The 20,842-nt window shown below is 39.7% G+C and overlaps 1 protein-coding gene across 2 annotated transcripts in view; it reads right to left on the bottom strand.

The window, feature by feature from the left end:
• Window positions 1–20,842, bottom strand: part of LOC126871920 (hemicentin-1-like) — a 104,444-nt gene that overhangs the window by 38,209 nt on the left and 45,393 nt on the right. Inside the window, exon 1 of one of the 2 annotated variants that reach the window (XM_050631281.1) lies at window positions 15,465–17,212. The exons of the other annotated variant lie outside the window; for it this stretch is intronic. Coding sequence (XP_050487238.1) covers window positions 15,465–15,546 — 82 coding nt within the window. The 5' untranslated portion in view covers window positions 15,547–17,212. Of the gene's footprint in view, window positions 1–15,464; window positions 17,213–20,842 lie in introns of those variants that run through there. 2 annotated transcript variants of the gene reach the window in all.

Raw genomic sequence — 20,842 nt, forward strand, 5'->3', positions numbered from 1 at the left:
CAGCTTAAATTAACGAGAATTTATATTTTCGTTTATTTGTAGCAGCTCTTGACAGTGTAGTTTTTGAAATAGGCTCCTTTGTGAGGCGAAGGCACCTTCATTTTCGCAAAAGCGTTACACGCTTTTCTTTTCAACCTTTTTCAACCTACATCGTTTCTTCCTCCAAATAATCATCGTTCGTAGTAAGAAAGCATATTAAATTTAACGAACATTCGACGTAAAATTTTAAGCACAGACACGTTTTTTTAAGTGTCTTTCAAAGACGTTTCCCGCTTGAAACGTTGTCTACGTCGCTTCCGTATCTCCGTAATACATTTATACGAAATTAGCTAATTTTGTGGAATCTTCGTCAGATATATCATTGAACTTATCAACCGTTTAGTGTAATCCGAGTGGAAAGCGCGTGGAATCCGTCCGAATTTGACGCGGTTTATTTCTAAAGTATCGAACGGGGCTAGGGATCGGTACCGCGGCAAATAGGATTACCAGCGATAAATTAGTCGTCAGGGGATCGCGATATGAAATTAAATATCGAAAACGACACGTTGCCCGATCTCTCGTCCTCTGTTCTCCGTGCGCTATTCTCAGCGGTTAATAGCCGCGCCGAAATTACCATGCGTTTCCACCGTATAATCAAAGCAAATTCCCGATAACTGCTATAACGATGTAAAACGAACACAAGGCAACCGCTTTATTCCATTACCCTTCAAAGCAGGAGTAATGACTCCCCACCTCGGCCGTGCATATCATGGTAACCGAGTAAATTGCTTGTTTTATATGCAAATCTCTTTACTCTCTTCGCCGTAGACGGAATTATAGCCACGTGATAAACACCACCGCACGCATAGCCGCACCGCCTCGTCATCCATCCGATAATCGACATCCAGTCTTCGCCAGAGGCTGAGTGGAACGTCCAGCGATAAGGAAAATCGGCGTCCGCGCGATTTCTAACAAGATCGGGCGCGAATCTTTCCTTCGAAACGAAAATAGCGTGGAGACGACGGATATTTGTGTAAATGCGAAATAATTTTACGAATAAAAATCAAAAGCTCGTCGTTGTTTTTCCACTTTTTATCGCTATTCTATTGTACTGGCCAGAAGCTGAATTCGCAACTTGACGAAACGAATGTCGCAATAAATTACGTTCGATCACTCGCGAAAGTATTTCGACGCTTGTTCGATTAAAAACGTTTCACGAATATGCTACGTACAGTACGTCCTACCTGATTTTCAAGCTGTGTACTTGGTTATATCTTTATATGTTTTATCGGCGGTTTTGGAAGTTCGATTACGAGAAACAGACGCGTCTATGCGCCGTGATTGTCAGTGATCCATCAGGGAGCGAAAGATTGATTGAAGGTTTCGTGAATGCGTGTATGTGTGTGTGTGTATGATTGGACATTCGCACAATAGGCGAATATAAATCGTACGTAAACGTTGATCTCGCTGTGGAATATTTATCGAAGAAATTAATTTACTGGTAATCGATGATATTTTACTACTTTCCAAGTAATGTCAAGCGACTTTTAGAGTATATGGAACAAAAAAGATAACGACTTGTTAGAGCAACTTGGAAAACCAACGATCTTAGATATTGTAGATCTCGTAAATATACACCGCGTTTCTGAAACAGTGTACACTGTACATGTCTGTACACTGTCTTTACGAAAGACAGCATGCGAGAAGAAAAGCACGTTACATGCGCATGTATGTATGTATGTATGTATGTGGCGTACATACATAAGTGTATCGTTTACGTACATTGTTATCTTTATCGCAGTTTTCTAACTTCCACGATTATACGTCCGCAGATATGTAAGTTACATTTCTTTAAATGCTGCGATTAGACACCTTTCAATACGAACGCGTTAATTGCAAGATCAAATATTACATTGCGATTATGGTTCAGAATGATCACCAACTATACGAGTTCCAAAGAAAAGGCTGGAAACGCGTTTATACCTCCGCGGCTGTCGATCCCTATGAATTCAAAGAAAACGCGTAAAGTGCACTAAAGGCTCGTATACCTCGTACCAGCTTTCGATTTCCGGTATTACTTCACTGGATATGGTTTCATTTTTATTATACTTTACATTATTTATCATTATATTATTTTTATATTAATTATACAAATAGTTGTCTAAAAGTTATTTGGAAGTTTGCTCTCGTCGCCGATTTCCGTAATTTTCGCACAACCTTTTCCTATGCACGCAACCGCCGCGCTGCTCCATGTAATTTCTCGCCTAGTTTCCGAGATATTCGCGAAAACATGAGCGTTGAATTCTGCCCATATGAGTGTACGTATCTGTAGCAGAGTCCCAAGTAAGAAGCAAGTAAGAAAATTGCACGCATAACACGTTAGCAGACAAACGTAACATTTTATTAGTGCGCAAATGGTTTTAACAAAATTCAGGTCATCGTTCCTCGCACATTTGACAATCTGGGCAAATGCAAATTTTTTTTCTTAGGTGAAATTTGTCAAATTGACTTTCGTACCGCTAGATCGGTCGCTTGGCCCACAGCGTGCCGGTTATACGCATAGGAAAAATTTGTTCAGAGTCATGCGTATTAAAAAGTTATGGAAATCGGAGCGATCGAGTTCTGTACATTTTTGTCACGTTCTGTGTACATCTACGAGAAAAGTTAATTCTCGTTTAACCGATCCACCGATCCTATACTCGTTCTTTTATATAGACGGAATCATGTAACGAGTTAGACGAAACGTCTTTTCTTTGCTGCAAGAGCGAAACGGATTCTCGAATTGGTTAATGTTAATGGGTTCCGATTTTTAAAGGTATCGCGAACAGACGGATTTTCGATTGAAAGCATTGGCAACGAAACTGGAGATCGTACTCCCAGGTCTATCTAAATCCATTAATGGCCAAGTCAGACCGCTATCCATTGCGAAGATCGATCGCCGACAACTCGCGCGAATCTGCATTTCATTTTAACCGATTCGTTGAAAGAATTACTCGACTACATACAGTACAGGAGCGAGAGAATCTACTGTATTTCTTGGAATTCCATTACAAAGAATAATAACAAGCCGAATGAGAACTATACATATGCATATGTCGATAGAACGAGAATACGAAATACTCGCCAAACATCGAACAAACTTCTTGCATTCTGTGCGGCGTTTGCTTTCGTTGACTTTAAACGTGAGATCTGGCGAGCGGAAGGATTACTGCATTGGTAATCTCGAGAACGAGGCGGATGACACAATTGTGGTCCAACTTCACGCAACCTAAGTTCGTTTGATCGTTCAAGATATTGTTTCGCAATATCATTGTCCAGGTTAGCGGCCAACGATAGCGACGACAGGCTCAAGTGCATTGAACAAATTTAGGTACAACGCGTACACGCGATAAGGAACTTTTCAAACGTGCCAATACTTTTGGTCCGCTGGAAACAGACCTTTACGTGTATTTTATTTCGTTCCATTTTTTTATTTTAACTATTTTTAAAGTCGACAGCTATATTTTACAAAAATGTTAAATAGAAAATCACATTCTTTAGAAATTTCAAAGAATTTTATACAAAGATACGAGCCGTGCTAATATCTTCGTTTGGCACTGTATTTTAAACATACAGCGTATTTGAAGCACATGTAGGTATCCGACTCTTGCGTGTTTCGCTACATTAGCAATAGCAGTTTCTCAAAGAGACTTGTTAATCGTAAAATGAAATATGCATGGCAAATAAAGCTTTAAATTCTTCTGCCTCGAGTTGTGTCGATATTTGATGTACGACGAAATTTTCTCGTTTTACATCTCTTTCGTAAAGACTATGGGGCTCCAACTATCCTCAGCAACGTTGCAGTTCTTATATCCTCCAGTTTCTGTCAATACGTTTCCTTGGATGCTGGAAGCATGTTTGCAGTAACATGCGACTACTAACTTTACGACATTGCTGTACTGTTTCCGCCGTGTGTAAATATTCTTCTTTTACGTGCTGTTCGCGTTCAGTACAAAAAAACCCAATGGTATACGAGCAAACAGTGAAAACAGAAACATATACTCCTGTGTATGGTATATCCGTTTTAATTGGATACGATGGAATATCTCGAAAAGTATATATTAAAATGAACAACAAATAATACATACTTGGAAATATCGTAAAACATACCTATTCATGGCAGGATATTAAATTAAATAATTTAATTAGATATTCATAAATATGGTATCGAATAATTCAAATGAAACAAATATACGTAGTTGCACGAAAGGTGGAATAACAGAACTTTGATAGTATTAATTTTAACGTTCAATTTCATTGTTTTACGTATAATATTATACATTTTATTATATTCTCTCGTTTTCGTTTTCTTTTCGCTCTACGCACATCCTTCTCCTCATAACGTAACAGCATTTGTCGACAAAAGTTTCACAAAATCGTTCTCCTTTACCGGACGACGTAGGATCACAGATCTCGACGATACAGATACATAAAACCAGGAAAAGGAAAACTTTGCCGAAACGGGTACTAGCCAGGAAAATCACAGTCCGCCAAAAACTATTTCAACTGATCGCCTCTAACGAACCACAGTCAAGTTCGTTACTCTAACGCCAAGAGAAGTAATTTCCATTCCGGATTGATTAACCTGGAAAATCGCTGCATATCGAGTAACTTTGTCATACTTACGGTTGTTCATCGATCAGTGCCTGGTGTACGCATAACAATTGCAACCGAGATAACCGAGTATTACGTTTACACGAGTGTGGTTCCGTTAACCGGCCGAGTTAATTATAAATCCAGCCGCAACGGGGTTGCAAATCGATACGGAAACGTCGTTGGAAAAGGCAACGAAGCAGAGATACGGCCACTGAAAATCCTATGGGCCAGCCACAACCGACACATTATTCACAATTCGGCGGCAGTTTGCGGGTGAATTTTGCAGGCAGCTGCTTTCTCGCGAAAAGTTCACTCGTACGAGCACGTTCGTCTAGTTTAGACTTCACATCGAAACTCAACTTTCCAACGCAGCTCGAGCTCCGTGTTTTTCTCACGCGCCGCTTATCGCTTTCCAGCGAATAGTTTCGCCATTTTTTCCTTGCCTTCCGAGAGCCAACAGCACCGTACTCGTTTCCCGAACCGATGTCTTCCTTTTAAGCGAATTCGTCGTTCCTCGCGCTCCCTTTTTCCCTCCTTTTGCTTTATTTCGTTGCTCTTTTTCCAGTCGACGGGCACCAACCGTTCTCGCCAAGATACTCGATAATAAATCCTACAGAGTGATTTACGAAGCGATACCCATCCCTGCTGCACTCAGCCCACCTCGCCGACTCTCGTTCGCGACACCTTGCCTCGCGCAGTTTGCAAATTAATAACGTCGACAACGATAGGTTCTGTTATAAGGCTCTTGCACTGGATGATTGCGAAATTAAGTGTTACAGGTTGCCATCGTTCTCACGGGGCCTGGATGATTATTAAAAAAGTTACCGGCAACGTCGTTGTTTTTGTCTGTCGTGTTGGAAGCAATTTGTTTATGCGCCCGTGCTCGATCCAAGTCCAAGTTTCGCTATTCGACAAATTTTATTCCTGTGAAATTACGCAACATCGTTCGATCAACGGATTGGAAAACGATTTATTTCAAAAAGCTTGAGTAAAAATTTAAGTGTTAGCTTCGTGTACACAGCTATCGAAATAAGAAAAAACTTTGTTTCTTTATCGGAATATTATTTGACTTAGACTTGTATTTTAATTATTACCAGTGACGCGTACACGTTATAGAAACGTAATATAAAAGTATAATTTCAATATTTTCCGCCCAATAAGTTCGACAATTTGGAGAAAGACACCTCTAGACGTTGATTGAATCTTATGGACGCCTTTTGAATCACTCTTGAATTTCCGCCAATTTTCCTCGCGCTTTGTATCCTTCTATCCTTAATATTTAGCTTTATACCTAGATGCCGTATCGTCAAATTTTCCTTGAATTTCACTAACTTTTCAAACAACCGAATACTCTACCAATAAACTCTACTTTACAATTCTAATGGTTTACGATTAGACAATCTCCATCGGCCACGCGGATGATGTATTCATCGATCGTGATAAACACAAAGGCGGAAAGAACAGGGTACGCAGAAAACGATTGCGTGAATACGAATTTCATAAATCACGTAACAGCGATCGACGACGCCATTTGTACATCCACTGAATTTCGCGAATCGTATAACCGTGGCAGGTTGAAAAATCATGCGACGTCGCGCGAAATGTGCTTTGCTTTTTACGCGCGTGACCGGTGCAGCGCTGTGCCGAAATTGCAGGCGCGTAGCGCCCTCGAAATAAAGCGTACACGGCCAACCACTTAAAATTACCATTTTCGTCAGGACCAATATTATTATTTTCAAAAAACCAGTGAATCGAATAACGATTCCGCGATTTCCACAGAGCGAACAGTTGGATCGAATGAAACCTTGTTGCGAAGGAAGTTTTCCAGGTTTAAAGACATTTTCCCATTTTGCAATTGTTGGTTTTTTATAAGCAAAGTGCAGTATACACGAGATATCGCGTTTTGAATATGATCATCGCACGCTACTTTAAACTAGTCGGTTTTAAACAGTTGTAATGTGAGCGTAAACTTACAGATTAGTGGAAGGGAAAATGCTATGTGTTTATTATTTCATTATCTTTAACAGAAATAATTTCAACAGACGACTTGTTTTTTATGTATAAAAATACCAAATATATGGTACGTCTAATATCGTCGTCGGATTAATTCCTTAACGACAAATGATTACCTGCTATAATGACAGCTATACAACTATAGCAACTATAATGGCTAACTGCGAAACTTTCTTTGTATAAGAATCACTGTTGTCGCTAAACTGTTTACAAAGATTTAAGTAACTTTTGGAAAGACGATAAATTACACAATGTAACAAAACAAACTTGGCACGAACGGTATTCGTCCCATACCGAGCTGCAACTATGACGCAGCTGGTAGATAAATGAGACAAAGGAAGGTTTTTACGTTTCTTAGTTTCCAATTTTTATCATTTTTGTTCGAGTAAATTATCTAATTACAAATGTGCTAAAATATACTTTTGCCCCCCCCCCTTTACATATTGCAAGATGCATTGAAAAAAATACAATGCAGGATAAATGTAAACATATTTTCTCTTATTCAATTTCTTTTATGGACACTTCCTAAAAATTAGTATTATAAATGTAAATATACACTTAGAAAATTAAAAGTAAGACAAACATTTCCAAAACAATTCCCTCGATTCGTCGTTTTATTTTCGGCATGCTTTCTCCACCGAGCTAAGCTCGCGGATTTCAGTCTTAGGATACGTATGGAATTACACTGTGAACGAAAGTTTTCCCCAATCTCAAGTACTATGAAAAGTCTCCTATTTTTAACATTGCCCTTTCGCCGCACAACAGAAATTCGTGCGAACTGGATGCGTGTATTACGAAATGCTTCCGGTTATCTCCAGTTGCCGATCGTTACGCCGCGTCTCGCAGGGTAGGTATGCTGAAACCTATTTTTTCATAGCGTCCCGGTTGCCACGTAACCCCTGGCACAATGCGCACGCGAATGATATCCCGAGGGAAGCGTCTTCCCTTTCACTTGTATTATATACATAAATACTTATTTCTCCTGAGATGGCGTCACATGGCGTCGCGTCGCGTCCCAGCAAGCTTCTCCTTGTCCAGAATTCGTACCACGCCTTCTAAACTCTTTTACGTTAAACGCGATATCGGCGTTTTTCGTCTTTTTCAAAACGTCGCTTAATTCTCCGATTAACTTCTCAGACATTTCCATATATCTTAATGTTTTGTTATTGTTATATGTCGTAGTTTTGTTGTTAGCGTAATATTTTGATCGAAAGTGATCAACAGATAGCGGATATTCGTGCAAATTCGTATCTTTACGAACGTAGGTAATTGAAAAAATGGCATTCGAGTAGAAAATTGTTTTATTCCGTATAATTCCGTTTATTCCGTATATATCTCCGTATTCTGTATATTCTGTGTATCGTTGCGCTATCAAATGTTCCATAAACGTCCGAAAACTGGCAGACAGGCTAGTGATCGATCATCTTTTGCACTTATACGCAAGTACAAATTTTTATCTCTTATCCTGTATAAACGTTACAGCTGTTGGAGCAAATGCCTTTCTTGTCTTCCGAACGACGCTACTTCCTTTCGAAATCCTAGATTCGTGACATTCTTCTGTATTTTGGCTTCTCTGGCTTTCCTGTATTTCCTATATTTATATAACGATATCCAAACTACCCCATCAATTAACAACAATTTATTTTTATTTCAATCGAACGAAAGCAAGTATGCGTCAATACGCGCTATCACCTTCTCGTTTATATTTTAGTGACTTGATGGGAAAACAAATTACTTTCATTTGTTAATTTCCTGCGATCACGGTCAATAGGTACCTATGCGATTGAAATTTTAACAAAACGCTTCAATGGAGAAAAATATATTTCCGTGTAACCATTATTCGTACTTTGCCGAAAAACGCAATTTCAATTACCGTTTGAAGTAGCACTTGCTACCGTTTTAACCGCTTTCGATGTTATGGGTAAATAAAAAAATTTGACCTCTATAAAAGTAAATACGAAGTACGTATCTACTAAATTTTTTAACTGTCCTTCGTAATACACATGTACATGCATATATATATACAAAAGTAATAAATGTATACGTATACACGTATTAAATACAAACTAGCTAAATACAAGCTAAATACAAACACAAGTTATCGATAAAAAGTTTCATAGCCATAGTTTATAAACATTAGATTAGTGCATAAAAAATATTGTTTTCCAATATCGATATTCAAATATCGTGTATTTAATGAAAATAAGGTAATCACGTATCTGGAAAAAGAGACCTCTACCTCGGTGACCTTGATCTTCGAATATATCGTATAATAGAATAAAGCGAGAAAAGGTTCTTGAGTGACGCGCACATATCCGAGTCATAGGATAGTCATGGACCAAAAGTTATGAAAAAAAGGAAAATTCTACGCTGTTACGTTACATTTACTCCAGAGAATAAGTAGTTAAAAACGAAACTGCATACACATGTGCATGGAATTGCGATTCTTAGATCGAGGTTAGATCAAGTTAGATTTTGAATGAAAAATCGCAAAACTTCGCTTTCATCGACTCGATGCTACATCCAATAATATGAGTATGATCTCGAAAAATTCTTCTGCTCCTTCTACGAACGAATATTTTCTTTTAAATATAAATTCGCTAAAGTATACATAGCACAGTGACTTGTTCCAGTATCAAAACGCGGAATTTTCGCCTTGGCATCACGCCGGTACGTACTATGTGCTGGATATATGCACCAGTAGCCGGATCCAGGAAATCGCACGAATGGTTGACCGTGAGATGAATGTATCCTTGCTCCTTTAAACGCTCACATGTCTACCAATGGTTTTCACTTGAAAAGCCCAACAATTTATCTTTATCGTTGGGGATTGATGAAAATTTGTGTAAATAGAAATTTTAGGCATTGCAATCGTGAGCAAATGCGAAGGTAACTGGTTGCAAGAAACGCCGAGACATCGCGACGAAAGTGTTAAATGCGAAGCAAAAAGGTAAGTTGGAAGTTGAAGCGAGATCGAGTGAGACGAGGAATCGAAGTTCGAAGTTAGGCAAATAGCGTGTAACAGAAATCATTTAGGTATGCGTGTCCTCGTGTACGTATATCGCGGTAAACGTAATGTGAAAAGTAGTTTCCTCTTTGTCGTAACTTTTGAAACACGATCGTTCCACGCCTCGGACAAAGTGCACGTAACTCAGGACCCTCCGCAGCATATCCGAAATCGAAGAAAAGCGGGAACGAGTCTCCGTTTTCCATGATGGACGATTGTCGAAAGTAACCGCCATAAGATTCGATAGACTTTCTCAACGAGTGTCTAGTTTCATCGTTACGGATCGTTCAAACGATTATCTTCTCTTACAACCGCAAAGTTTCCTTCTTTCGATCGCTAATAAATACGCGCTCGGTTTTCGAAACGTAAAATCTCTTCGTAAGACGCGTAATAGCAAAGAGAAATACGAGAAAATAGGAAATAAGTCTCGTAAGAGATAATTTATACGCATAGCTTTAATAACTCGTATCGCAACAGGAAATCCTCGCCGCAAACTCGACTAACACTGGCGAAAAACTTTCGCGAATAACTCGCAATACTTTGGCTGTTGCGTCGCAACGAATAAAAACTTGGCATTCTATAGGCGTAAACATAATTCATCGAAACGGTGCGGAACGAGCGCAAGTTTTTTGAAAAAAAATCACAGCTCGTTGGCGGAAAATTATATCTCCGCTTAACGAACGGCATAAAATTCGTAAGCTCGATTCCCCGTCGCGTCCAACGTGCGTTTAAATATTTAAAAGCGTTTTCTCTGCCTGCTAGGCACTAAGCTGCGCCACGCCAACACCGTCCCGCGGGTAACGTCATCTCCTTCCGCGTATTCGCCACCATTTCCGTCGAGGTTTGTACTCGCAGCTCCCTCTTTATTCCTGATCAAGGAACAAGGAACACCCATGGAGCGCAGCGTTCGTGTTCTATGAACTTCCCTCGTCCGCGTTAGAAAACTTCGGAAACGGAAGCAGTTAAAAGATAGAAAGTCCGCCGCCGCTGAAATTATTTCAGCTGTCCGTTTATTTGAAATTTGTCGCGGCAAAGGAAATGCTGCGTTGTTCTAGACGTTTCTCACAGCCTATTGCCATTTTGCTGCACGTTTTACATAAAACATTTTAATTTGAATATTTACGCTTGGATGATGCGCGTCCGTGGATAAAGAAACCGAATTAAAGATACGCTGATGAAAAGACGTCAAATATAGTAATAACACCATGCTGAAGTTAGCGAGGGGATGATCGAATCGTCGATGAGAATTTTATGGTCGTATCGAGTGGTAAAACCGAGGAGAATGTTTTATCTCTTATAAAGTTGTTGAATTTTCCATTGAACCAATGCTTTGTAACTTTCGCATTAAATGTACTGTAATGTTGGAAACATTAAAAATGCCGGGATTAGAAGTTTAAAAGATTCACGCGTATGGCAAATGTTCCCCAATATCGAGTAGATCAAACAGGGATAGCGATGAAAATGAAAATTTCCGTTACGCTTTTACTAAATTCTTTCAAATGCTTGTTCAGAAGATCGTCATTTACGAAACAGAAGAAAATTCGTACTAAAAGCCAGTTTCATTTGCAATGTATATTTAATGAAACTGTCGATTGGAAATAATATAAATGAGTCTCCGCGAACAAACTATTGGGTATGCGTGAACATTTCTTTGTTAAAAACCTATCAATTCGTTCTTTCTTGTTGGCAGAATTTGATTGCTTTTACATTTACATATTTCAATTTCTCACAAATACGTAATAAGACCGCAGTTTATTTATAACCGTCGATACAACTTTGTTACCCGTTAACATATGGAAAATCACGATAAACGTTCTCTATATCCGTCATGATACAAATTTTCAAGAAAGAACAACTGTTCTTGGGTACAGTTTCTTTTAAATTATAACGACTCTAATGTTTTCATCAAGTATGGCCGAAGAAAATGATAGAGCCGCGCACAACAACGACGTTACCACCGCGTCGTTACAACAAAACCTTCTAACGAGCAACGTGTACGTATGTAGCTCGCGTGTCGAAGATTATTCGATATCAAAGCTCCTGGAGAAAAGAAACGGCCACGGAATATAATATTTCGTGAAATACGTTAAATCCGGCTGTCTAAGTCGACTGTGGCGCGCGATCCAATTTTTGCACGATCGCGCGTTTTCTACGGAGTTTGGCCGCGTCGTAATGTCGCAAATTTATCGCAATTTCACGTTCAGAGGTAAGCAGAAATGCTAGCTAAGTATGTACTTAGGTCTTAAGTTGTTGCATACACGCGTTTGTGTACGGAGAACGGATACCTTGACACGGTTCACGCGCACGTTACCATCGTCACCGTGTTACATACGTACATAGTAATCTTTCTATCGCAACGATAAATTATCGTTTGGAACGCTTTCGCTCAATGTACGAAGAGATTCGAGGAAATATCGCCGATCCAATGGAGAACTCGCATGTAATTTGATCGCTATGTGACTATAGCATACGCGGAAGCGTACAACATATTTGACGAATGAAAGAATTTATTATCCGCTGTATTCGGATAATCTGTCACAGAACGGTATTCAGAGTCCGTACAAATTCTTGCCACACCATTTGCTTCGAACTATAGAGAACGATGGTGGTTATATGTACGTACTCGTTGTTAATTTCATATTACGTAATTACGATTGAAGTTTTCTGCCTCTAAACACGTGTATAAATTTCGTTAATGTGGTATCATTTCGCCCCCGGAATGTACGCGTTTGCGTTATCGTGACGATATTCTATCCGTATACGATGAATATTATACATACGAGAACAAGCTAATTTAACAACAGACTCGTTTTCTCTGAGTCGTGACATTTAGAAAAATCCTAAGTCTCTGAAAAATCAAAGATAGCACACGTATGATATCACTCTGGCCCGTGACTACAAATACCTATTTATCGCAGACGTTACAAAACCATAAAAATTTTCTATATAGCACGAATAGTCTTTCCCATCAAAGTTTTCTATAACAAGAGTTCAAATATAATACTTTGAGTAACCGACGTTAAGTATATAAATACTGATACGAATTTTTTGAGAATATAATGTATTGCGATATACAGAGCGTATTGAAATATTGAAAATTCATTACAAAAGATTAGTAAACAAAAAATAGAATTTAATATTCATTTGCACGTAACAAAGTGCGGGATACCACTATGGAGATAGCATAAATTCAACCATCGAGGAATTATTCACCCTGTGACGTGTCAATTTTCATGCAATTAAGGTTAAAGCGCCTTCAAAGAGGCAGGTTCGAAACCTCTCGACGCATAATGCACTAATTATTATGTCTACCGTATGTGCAATTTAATAACTATACGTATGTTTAACTTTCTCTAATAATCACCTGTGTCGGTCAACATCGTTTAACACAGGTATAACGCTTATAAATTTTAGTCGTTACCTTCATTACCTGGATTAATTAAACCTTTGCAATGTATCGATCAATTCGTGATGGAAGCTAATGAAAGTTTCACGCGTATCTTTTCTTCCTGGTCATTGTCATCGTCAACTATTAACTTTGCATCGATAACACTAAACGAGCTATAAAGGCTTGAAAGAATTCAAACAGTTTCACGAGTAGGTACGTATAAGTATTTTTCTAAAGATTTAAACAAACTATCCATCTATTGGAGATGGACCAGCCGTCGCAACTTACTTTATCTGATACTTGTGCGCGATATAACTTGTAAAATTCATTCTTTGATGGAATAATTTATTAATCAAATTTTCAACAGCCAGTATAACTTCTCCCACAATGTTACACCGTCCTTTTCGCGTACAATTTATTTATAATTTATTTTATTATGTACAACATTTAGATACATTCAACGGTACGGTACATGCACGCTAACTATCTGCGATTTGTGGAAACCTGCAAATAAAGTTACAAATATTCTACCAAAGTTTGACAATAGAACTTTCCTGGCCAACCTAGTATTTCTATAGTATTCATACGTATTCGACATTCCAAGTACGTACGTATAGACCGTAGTATAGACCGTACAATCACAGCCAAATCCAATCTTTTAAATGAAATTCTTCCGGCTAATGTAAAGATCGGCTTGATCTTACATCGCCAACTAGTTACAGAACTAAACCATTTCCAACTTGTTCTCGAAGAAACAAACATTTCAAAGCTCGTAACTTTCTAGCGTCTCTAAGTCTGCCAAGTAAGTAAGTAAGTAAGTAAGTAAGTAAGTAAGTAAGTATCTATACCGAAGAGATGCGCCCGTGTCCATCGCTTTCCGAGTCCTGAGGGAGTTCAGTAGCTTTGATTTCGAAGCCGCAGCCGCAACACACGTTACTGCCAATTATTCAACGTACACATTGTCCCATTGTGAATCAGTCGAGAGATGGTGGTCGATTACTGCATCCGAAGTGGAGTCGTTATGTCAATTTGCATAATGCATCGATTAAATAAACGGGTTGCGGTACCGTACGATGTCGTAGAGCACGGAAACCGAAGCATGCCGGCCGCAAAACAACTATTGACAGCCGAATTCTCCACACTGTCCACGTATATCGTAGCAACCATCGAACGTATTGAAATTAACGCGCCCTCCTCCCTTCTTTTTCCTTTCTACCAACCCGTCCCCTACACCTACATATACACCGTCAGTCATCGTGCACGAGCGCCAGCCTCATCACGAGCCATAAATGCTTCATAACGATTATGAGCCTGCCGACAGCGTCATTACGGATGACTGACACCGCGGCCAGTTGTCTTTCGGCATTAATTGGAAGCGTAATTGCAACGATCGCGCCGTTTCCCGTAACATTTTGACGGATCACGTTAAATTCGTCGCGACCAGTGAGAATTTCAGCAACGGCTGACAGCCCCTCGCGCGATCGTTCGTCGGGTAAAGTTCCATTTGACGATCGACAGATTTTTATTGGTTACCTTCGGTCAGCGTTATTACCGTCGCGACGACGAATATCGGATGGGTTGCGAAGTCTTAGAAAATCATTTCTCGCAATTTTGCCCGGATATCGTGTATTAATTATTCGTGGTACGAGTCTCGGTTTACATCGACCAGTTTGTAGTCGATGAGTAGGTATAATCTATGAGAGATATTTGGGCAAACTGTCGAAGATAGTTTGGATTTTAAATGTTATCGCGTGTAATATAGCTTTTATTAAAAATTAGACATCAGAATTATTCAGCTTGCCTGTAAAGTTATCTTCGTTTTAAAAGCTCCTTCCTGCTCAAAGACTTCTTTCAGAGTCAAAAACTGACGTTCGTTAAGCAAAAATAGGAAAATCGAAAATGTAGCTATAAAATAAAATTTATCGTTACGTATATCGAGTCACTAAAACTTTCATACCCATTTCACGGTGAACCAAATTGCAACAGCGAACATGTACATATATGGTTTATATACCGTATAAGAGAAAGGAGTAGAATGAAACAGAATATTAAGCGGAGCACGGCGTCGCAAAATATTTGCAAATGATCAAAGTCAGAGGTGTGCAGATGGATCGAGATACATCGCTTAGAAAAAGATTACGATACGAATATCGTCACGATTAATAAAAATCACGAATGCGTAACTAGCAAATCTTGATTTATATTAAACTAGCCGCACAGGTAATGGAGACCGTGTTTAAAATGACAGCCAGACAGTCTGCCGAGACAAAATCTACGCGTTATACGGCCATCTTACAGACATCGTGTGTCCGGTATTTTAGGTACAGTCTTTACGATCGTGTCGTTGAAAATTGCTTATAATCGCAAATACAATTACAGCTCTATTTTAATATAGTTGCTAGGTACGTGGTTGGTTGGGAATCAAAAGTTTCAGTTACTTACTCGGCTCGTCGACATCGCCAAGGAAAACTTCCGCCGCAACAAACCAAACCAGCGTGCTCATCAGCAAAAGCATCCCCTTCATCCTGGGACTGTGTGTAATTGAACAGACGAGTCCTGGCGAATCCCCCTGCTCCCCCTCGAATATCCAACACCTTAACTCCAGGATAGCAAGTTGCTCGAGATAGCTGATAAGTTTCAATGAATCTAGTTCTCCGATAGGTTGAGTCGCAACTTCGCCTGCGAACCGATTCTCTCCGTCTTCTGGGATTCCAGAAGCTATTCGTCGTGGCACACCGTCGCGCCAACTTCACACAGCACACTCGCTTCTCTGTAACTTCACATCGCGATTTCTACCGCTTCTACTTCTAACTTCTTTTCACCAACTTATCGACACGAACGAATAAACCCGAATATTTACGTACGTACAACTTGGACAACGTTCGTCGACGTCGGATGATCGACGATAGTGCAGCTTGCCAGAGACGAGAAAACCGTCGATCAACTTTCGCGTTACCGTGACCGTAAACGACCGCATACACACGCGTAGAATAATGCACAGGCGCGTGTCGAGCAAACGGATCGAACGGGGTTCATTCACGAAACGACCGAACGAGAATGCGGCTCGACGAGGGTGCTTCGTCTTTTTTTTAAAGTTGCTCGGTCATCCCCTTCGATGCAACTGCGTGCGTTCTCTATAAAACGTCTTCGTCGTTATTAATGGAGCTACTCGATCGGTTAATCGTACGCTCCGTCCACGGTCCATTAACGCTCGCTTCATACACGGTTACACATCACACGACTTGCCGTCATCGTTCGCCGATAATGACGTAACGCTGCCCTTTTTCAGCGCAAGTTGGCCGCGTAGGACGCGCTGTTCCAAGCGACGGAAATAGACGACCCCGACGATGCTGATGATAACATCGAACCGGTGTCATTAGGGTCCATCGGATACGATCGCCTCGGAGGGTGCATGGGATGTCATCGGAGTCGCTTTATGGTTCACCATGATGTATCGGAATCCCGCTACGTCCGGTGAAGACGACGACTCCGCTATCTTTTCGATCGCCACGATCACCCAAGACCCACGAATATCAAAACTAACGAGCAACAACGAGAACTCCTACTTTCTGTTCGAGCGAATGGTTACAAACTCGTTTTCGTCCTGGATACGGTTCTACGATCAGTAGCCTCCAAAGTACTGGTAACTCTTGGTCCCGCTGGAAATACGAACGATTAAGGTCGCTTGCTGGGAATCGATGGATTTTTATTCATCCGCTGGAATGCTCCATCGAAACGCAAGAACAAGGACAACCGCTTGTAAAGAGGTATCAGATTGCATCTAATTATATTCCTTTGTTCCAACAGACCTAATTTCCATCCTATTCACTGTTCTGCGATTACCTCGAGCTGTAAAACAGATCTGTACAATTACGTTAAAGGCGTACACAAAATACGAAAGATAGCACCAATACGACGAATCACGAGTTTTAAGGGCAATAATTTGTTTCGTGTTACGATCGTTTTACCAACGGATAATAAGCGAAGCGTATCGGTAGGGAAAATCAGTGGAAGTATGGCGAATATCGACGGAATTCAGGGAAAAAGTCGCGTAATCTCAGCGCGTGGTAGAAGGCGCGCTCACTGCTGCGTTGCGGCAGGCCTACTGACAGGGGCAACCGAGCTTTCGGTTCGGGTCGGCACGATTCGTGCGATTTCGCCACCCTTCGGCTCCAGTTTGGCTTAAAGCATTCTCCGACCACTTTTCATACCCCCTCCTGCCACGCTCTGATCACTACAGGCTATTCCCCTTGTTCAACCCCCGCTGAACAGATAAATGTTAGAAAACGGTGTGAGAAGCTCCAACGTCGTATTTACTATTCATTCGTTATCCAGGGGATTAGCGGAGAACGTTTGAAACCGATTACGGGTTATTTAGGTTCTACTCCGTGTGTGTATGTTATGATCGTTGATTACGTATGTTGATTGACGCGAATAAAGAACATCGGTGTTAGAATCGAGCAGATTCTAGCCAATGATGCTCTGGCTTGGTTGGACGATCGAGTCAGTTCGTATTTTATGCGCACCCCTGTCCGTAAGTTATTCCACGTTTTTTTTCGTCTTTTCGTTCGTCAAATTATTCAATCCTTCTCGTTCCAAAGACTCTCGACGCGATTAATCAATAATCATCGAATTTTTTCGAAACGAAGTTTATCAAATAACGGCGAATTCTACCATAGCATTTTTAGCTTAACGATCACTGTGTGTGTCTAGCGGGTATAGGAGCAAATTTATGTTCAGCATATTAAAAACCATGTTATAAATTCGTATAAAAGCCAATAAAGGAAGTTTGAACGCAAGCCCCTGTATTAATTATTGCTACTTCTCTCATTAAGCTCGTTAAATTTGAATCGCTGGTTAATCAACGCGTATCGTTACCGCGTTTGTTGTTTATCTAGAAAGTAAAAGACAACAGAAACTCTATATTAAACAGAATAATTTTTAACGCGGTAATATGATAAATCTATCCATTGTTTCTGTCGAAACTTTGTCCACCACAAAGTATCAAAATTTATGTCTCGAGTTATATTTGAATTTTTTAAACGCACCATAAAACTGGCGCAGAAATATTTCGAAGCAGTCATTTACCACATTTTATCGCACTACGTGTGTCTGCGGATAATCATTGAAGCAATAAAAAAGATTATTTCTCAGTTCAATGCCTCGATTTCTTATTAACTCAGGATTAATGCGTACATATACATGTACATGTACATCGAATATTTAAGATGACAAATAATTCGGAATAAATGATTTACAAAATAGTTATTTCTTCGTCATTAAGATTTCCTCCATTTCTGGTATTTACGTATCAAATACAAAGCTACTTACTTTCAATTTTTTATAAGGTATAAACTAACGTATTTATAAGCTCGTCTTCGTCACCGATTTCCATCATTTCCGAATACACTGCTTTCAAGAATTTTTATGCGAATATTAAACTAAACTAAAGAAATGGCAACTTAAATGGAGATTCGTTTTACCTATCGAAGACTACGACAAACGTTTTATCTTAAATACTCGATATATGTTTGCGCGTTACACGAATTCATTTTCGTACTTTTAAATTTCGTATAAACGCATAGAAATCCACTACCTGATTATATGATACGCACAAAGTACTATTTTATCATTATTGTCAAAACTATTATCAGCTGAAACTGAGATTTGGATTTCATTTGTAAGGATGCGGGTCTAAGTTGTCGAACCGAAAGGAGCACGCCGTATTTGGAAAAAGTCTCAAAGTCTCTATGAAATCGAAAACACAATTGTCACTCGTAAATAAACACCGATAACGAGACACCTCTCGAAGCTGCTATTTATCAACTATTTATTACTTAGCAATTCGTTGATCTACGATTCGTTTAAAATTTACAGGTACGTGTTACTGTTAAATGTACGAAATGTTCGTGTTCCATTAGTTACCGTTACTACGCTGTTACCGTATCTTTTTATTAGGAAGTGTATCAGATATCCGGAAATAGCTATCCTACTACCCTCCATCGGCAGTACGACGAACTTAACAGCGTTTCATGCGCTCAGCCGATTTTTACGAAACTTTCATCGGCCTTTGCAACGCAAATACACTGCCGCGAAACCTATTAAAGCGCGGTAGAAAGGACAAAAATGGATTCGTATGTCCGAAAATGTTGCAATATTTCTACGTGGAAAGTCGAGCCAGCCGTTATCCAAACAGCGGGCAGCTTTTTTCTCTCGCCGCGCGGAGAAAAAACTTTCCCGCCTGCAATTGAAAACCGTCCCATTTGAATGTCGAACTTTCGAATGAACATTTTCATAAATATGTATCACGGGTTGGTGCTTTCTCGGCTTTTGCCTTCGTGCAAACTCCACAAAGGGAATAACATTTTTTCCTCCTCGGCATTTCTTCTTTCTTTTTTAGTCTTTTCTCGTCGTTTTTCTCTTTTTTTCGTCATCCTGAGAATAAACCGAACGGTGCGCGATTGCGATAAACTGTTAAAGCTTGATTATTGGATTACGCAAACCGTACACGTCATTCCTCGTTCATCTCGATGCTGCGGGGAATCGATTTGCGCACGTGCGCTCGATCGGCCAGCCGTGTCGTGGAAATGTACGATGGTATAAACCGCTTCGTGCCACGTTACAGCGTGGTGGGCCGTCTTTTATATTATCGTTTGTTAGGAGCTTTACAATATCGACTAGAACTAGGTTTTTAACTTTTCACCGGCGTAATAAAACTAATAAAATACCGATCCAAGACGCGTATCCTTCTGTATCTAGAATCAGTAGCAATTACTTATTACAAAACTACTGCGAACTATTTTACATAAGATAGCCACATATTTCATTCCAATTTCTTCGACATGCATTCGCAATTTGCGATAGCAGCCTTATAGATCAGCAATAGCGCACGGTTGTAAATTTGAACGGTTTTTGGTAATAAAATACCCTTTCATTTAGATATCTTTGTCAGTATTTTTATACTTTGGACAATAATTCTAGCGTCGAGTAACTAAATATCTCTAGCGCAGATTTAAACACGGATGAACAAATTTCCAGTCGCTAGAAGAAGTGTTTCAAAGAAACTCTTTCATCCGTTACGAAGCTTGTTACGAGGACGTAACGTTTAAAAGATCGGCAACCTAAAGATACTGTTACCATATCCGTCAATTATGATCTCTCGAGTCGGTTACAAAGGATTTCATCAAATGAAATAGGAGGTGGTGCGTTCGTCACCATTACGAGCGGGTTACTAAAAGCACAGAAAAGTCGACAATCGTGCGCTCGAGAAGGTAGTTTATTGCTTCTGCAATAAGTTTCTAGGGCGCACCCTAAGAAAGGGGTTAAGTTCAGAATACACACTAGCCACGCGATGCGGGATACTCGGAATTTTAGGATGTCTTCGCGTGATAATACAACGAATACCAGATTTTTCGCGATTCTATTATTCAAACGCTATCGATAATGACAATAACACGATTTATCTATGGAAAGAAGAAAACATATCGATACGAAGTAACTCTGACCTTGTTCGATGTATTAACAAATTTCTAGCAGGAATTTAAAAAAATGTTTACATTTATCTCATAAAAATGTTACGACGAAATCCTTTAATTTTATTAGCGTTAAAAACGCCAAACTTTCGTGACTGGATATAGATGCTCGTTCGACATCAGAGCTATCGAAATAAGGAAATTTCGTGTTCTGTTAGTTGTAAATAAGTAAAACTTCTACGCTCTTCAGATCTTCGCCTTTGCCAGAATTATTTTAGTTTATTCTACGTTTAGCGATGCGCGAATGTTCATAGTTATACAAAAGCATAGTGTCTCTGTAATAGCACG

This window comes from Bombus huntii, chromosome 12, assembly GCF_024542735.1.
Source record: "Bombus huntii isolate Logan2020A chromosome 12, iyBomHunt1.1, whole genome shotgun sequence".
Classification (NCBI taxonomy): domain Eukaryota; kingdom Metazoa; phylum Arthropoda; class Insecta; order Hymenoptera; family Apidae; genus Bombus; species Bombus huntii.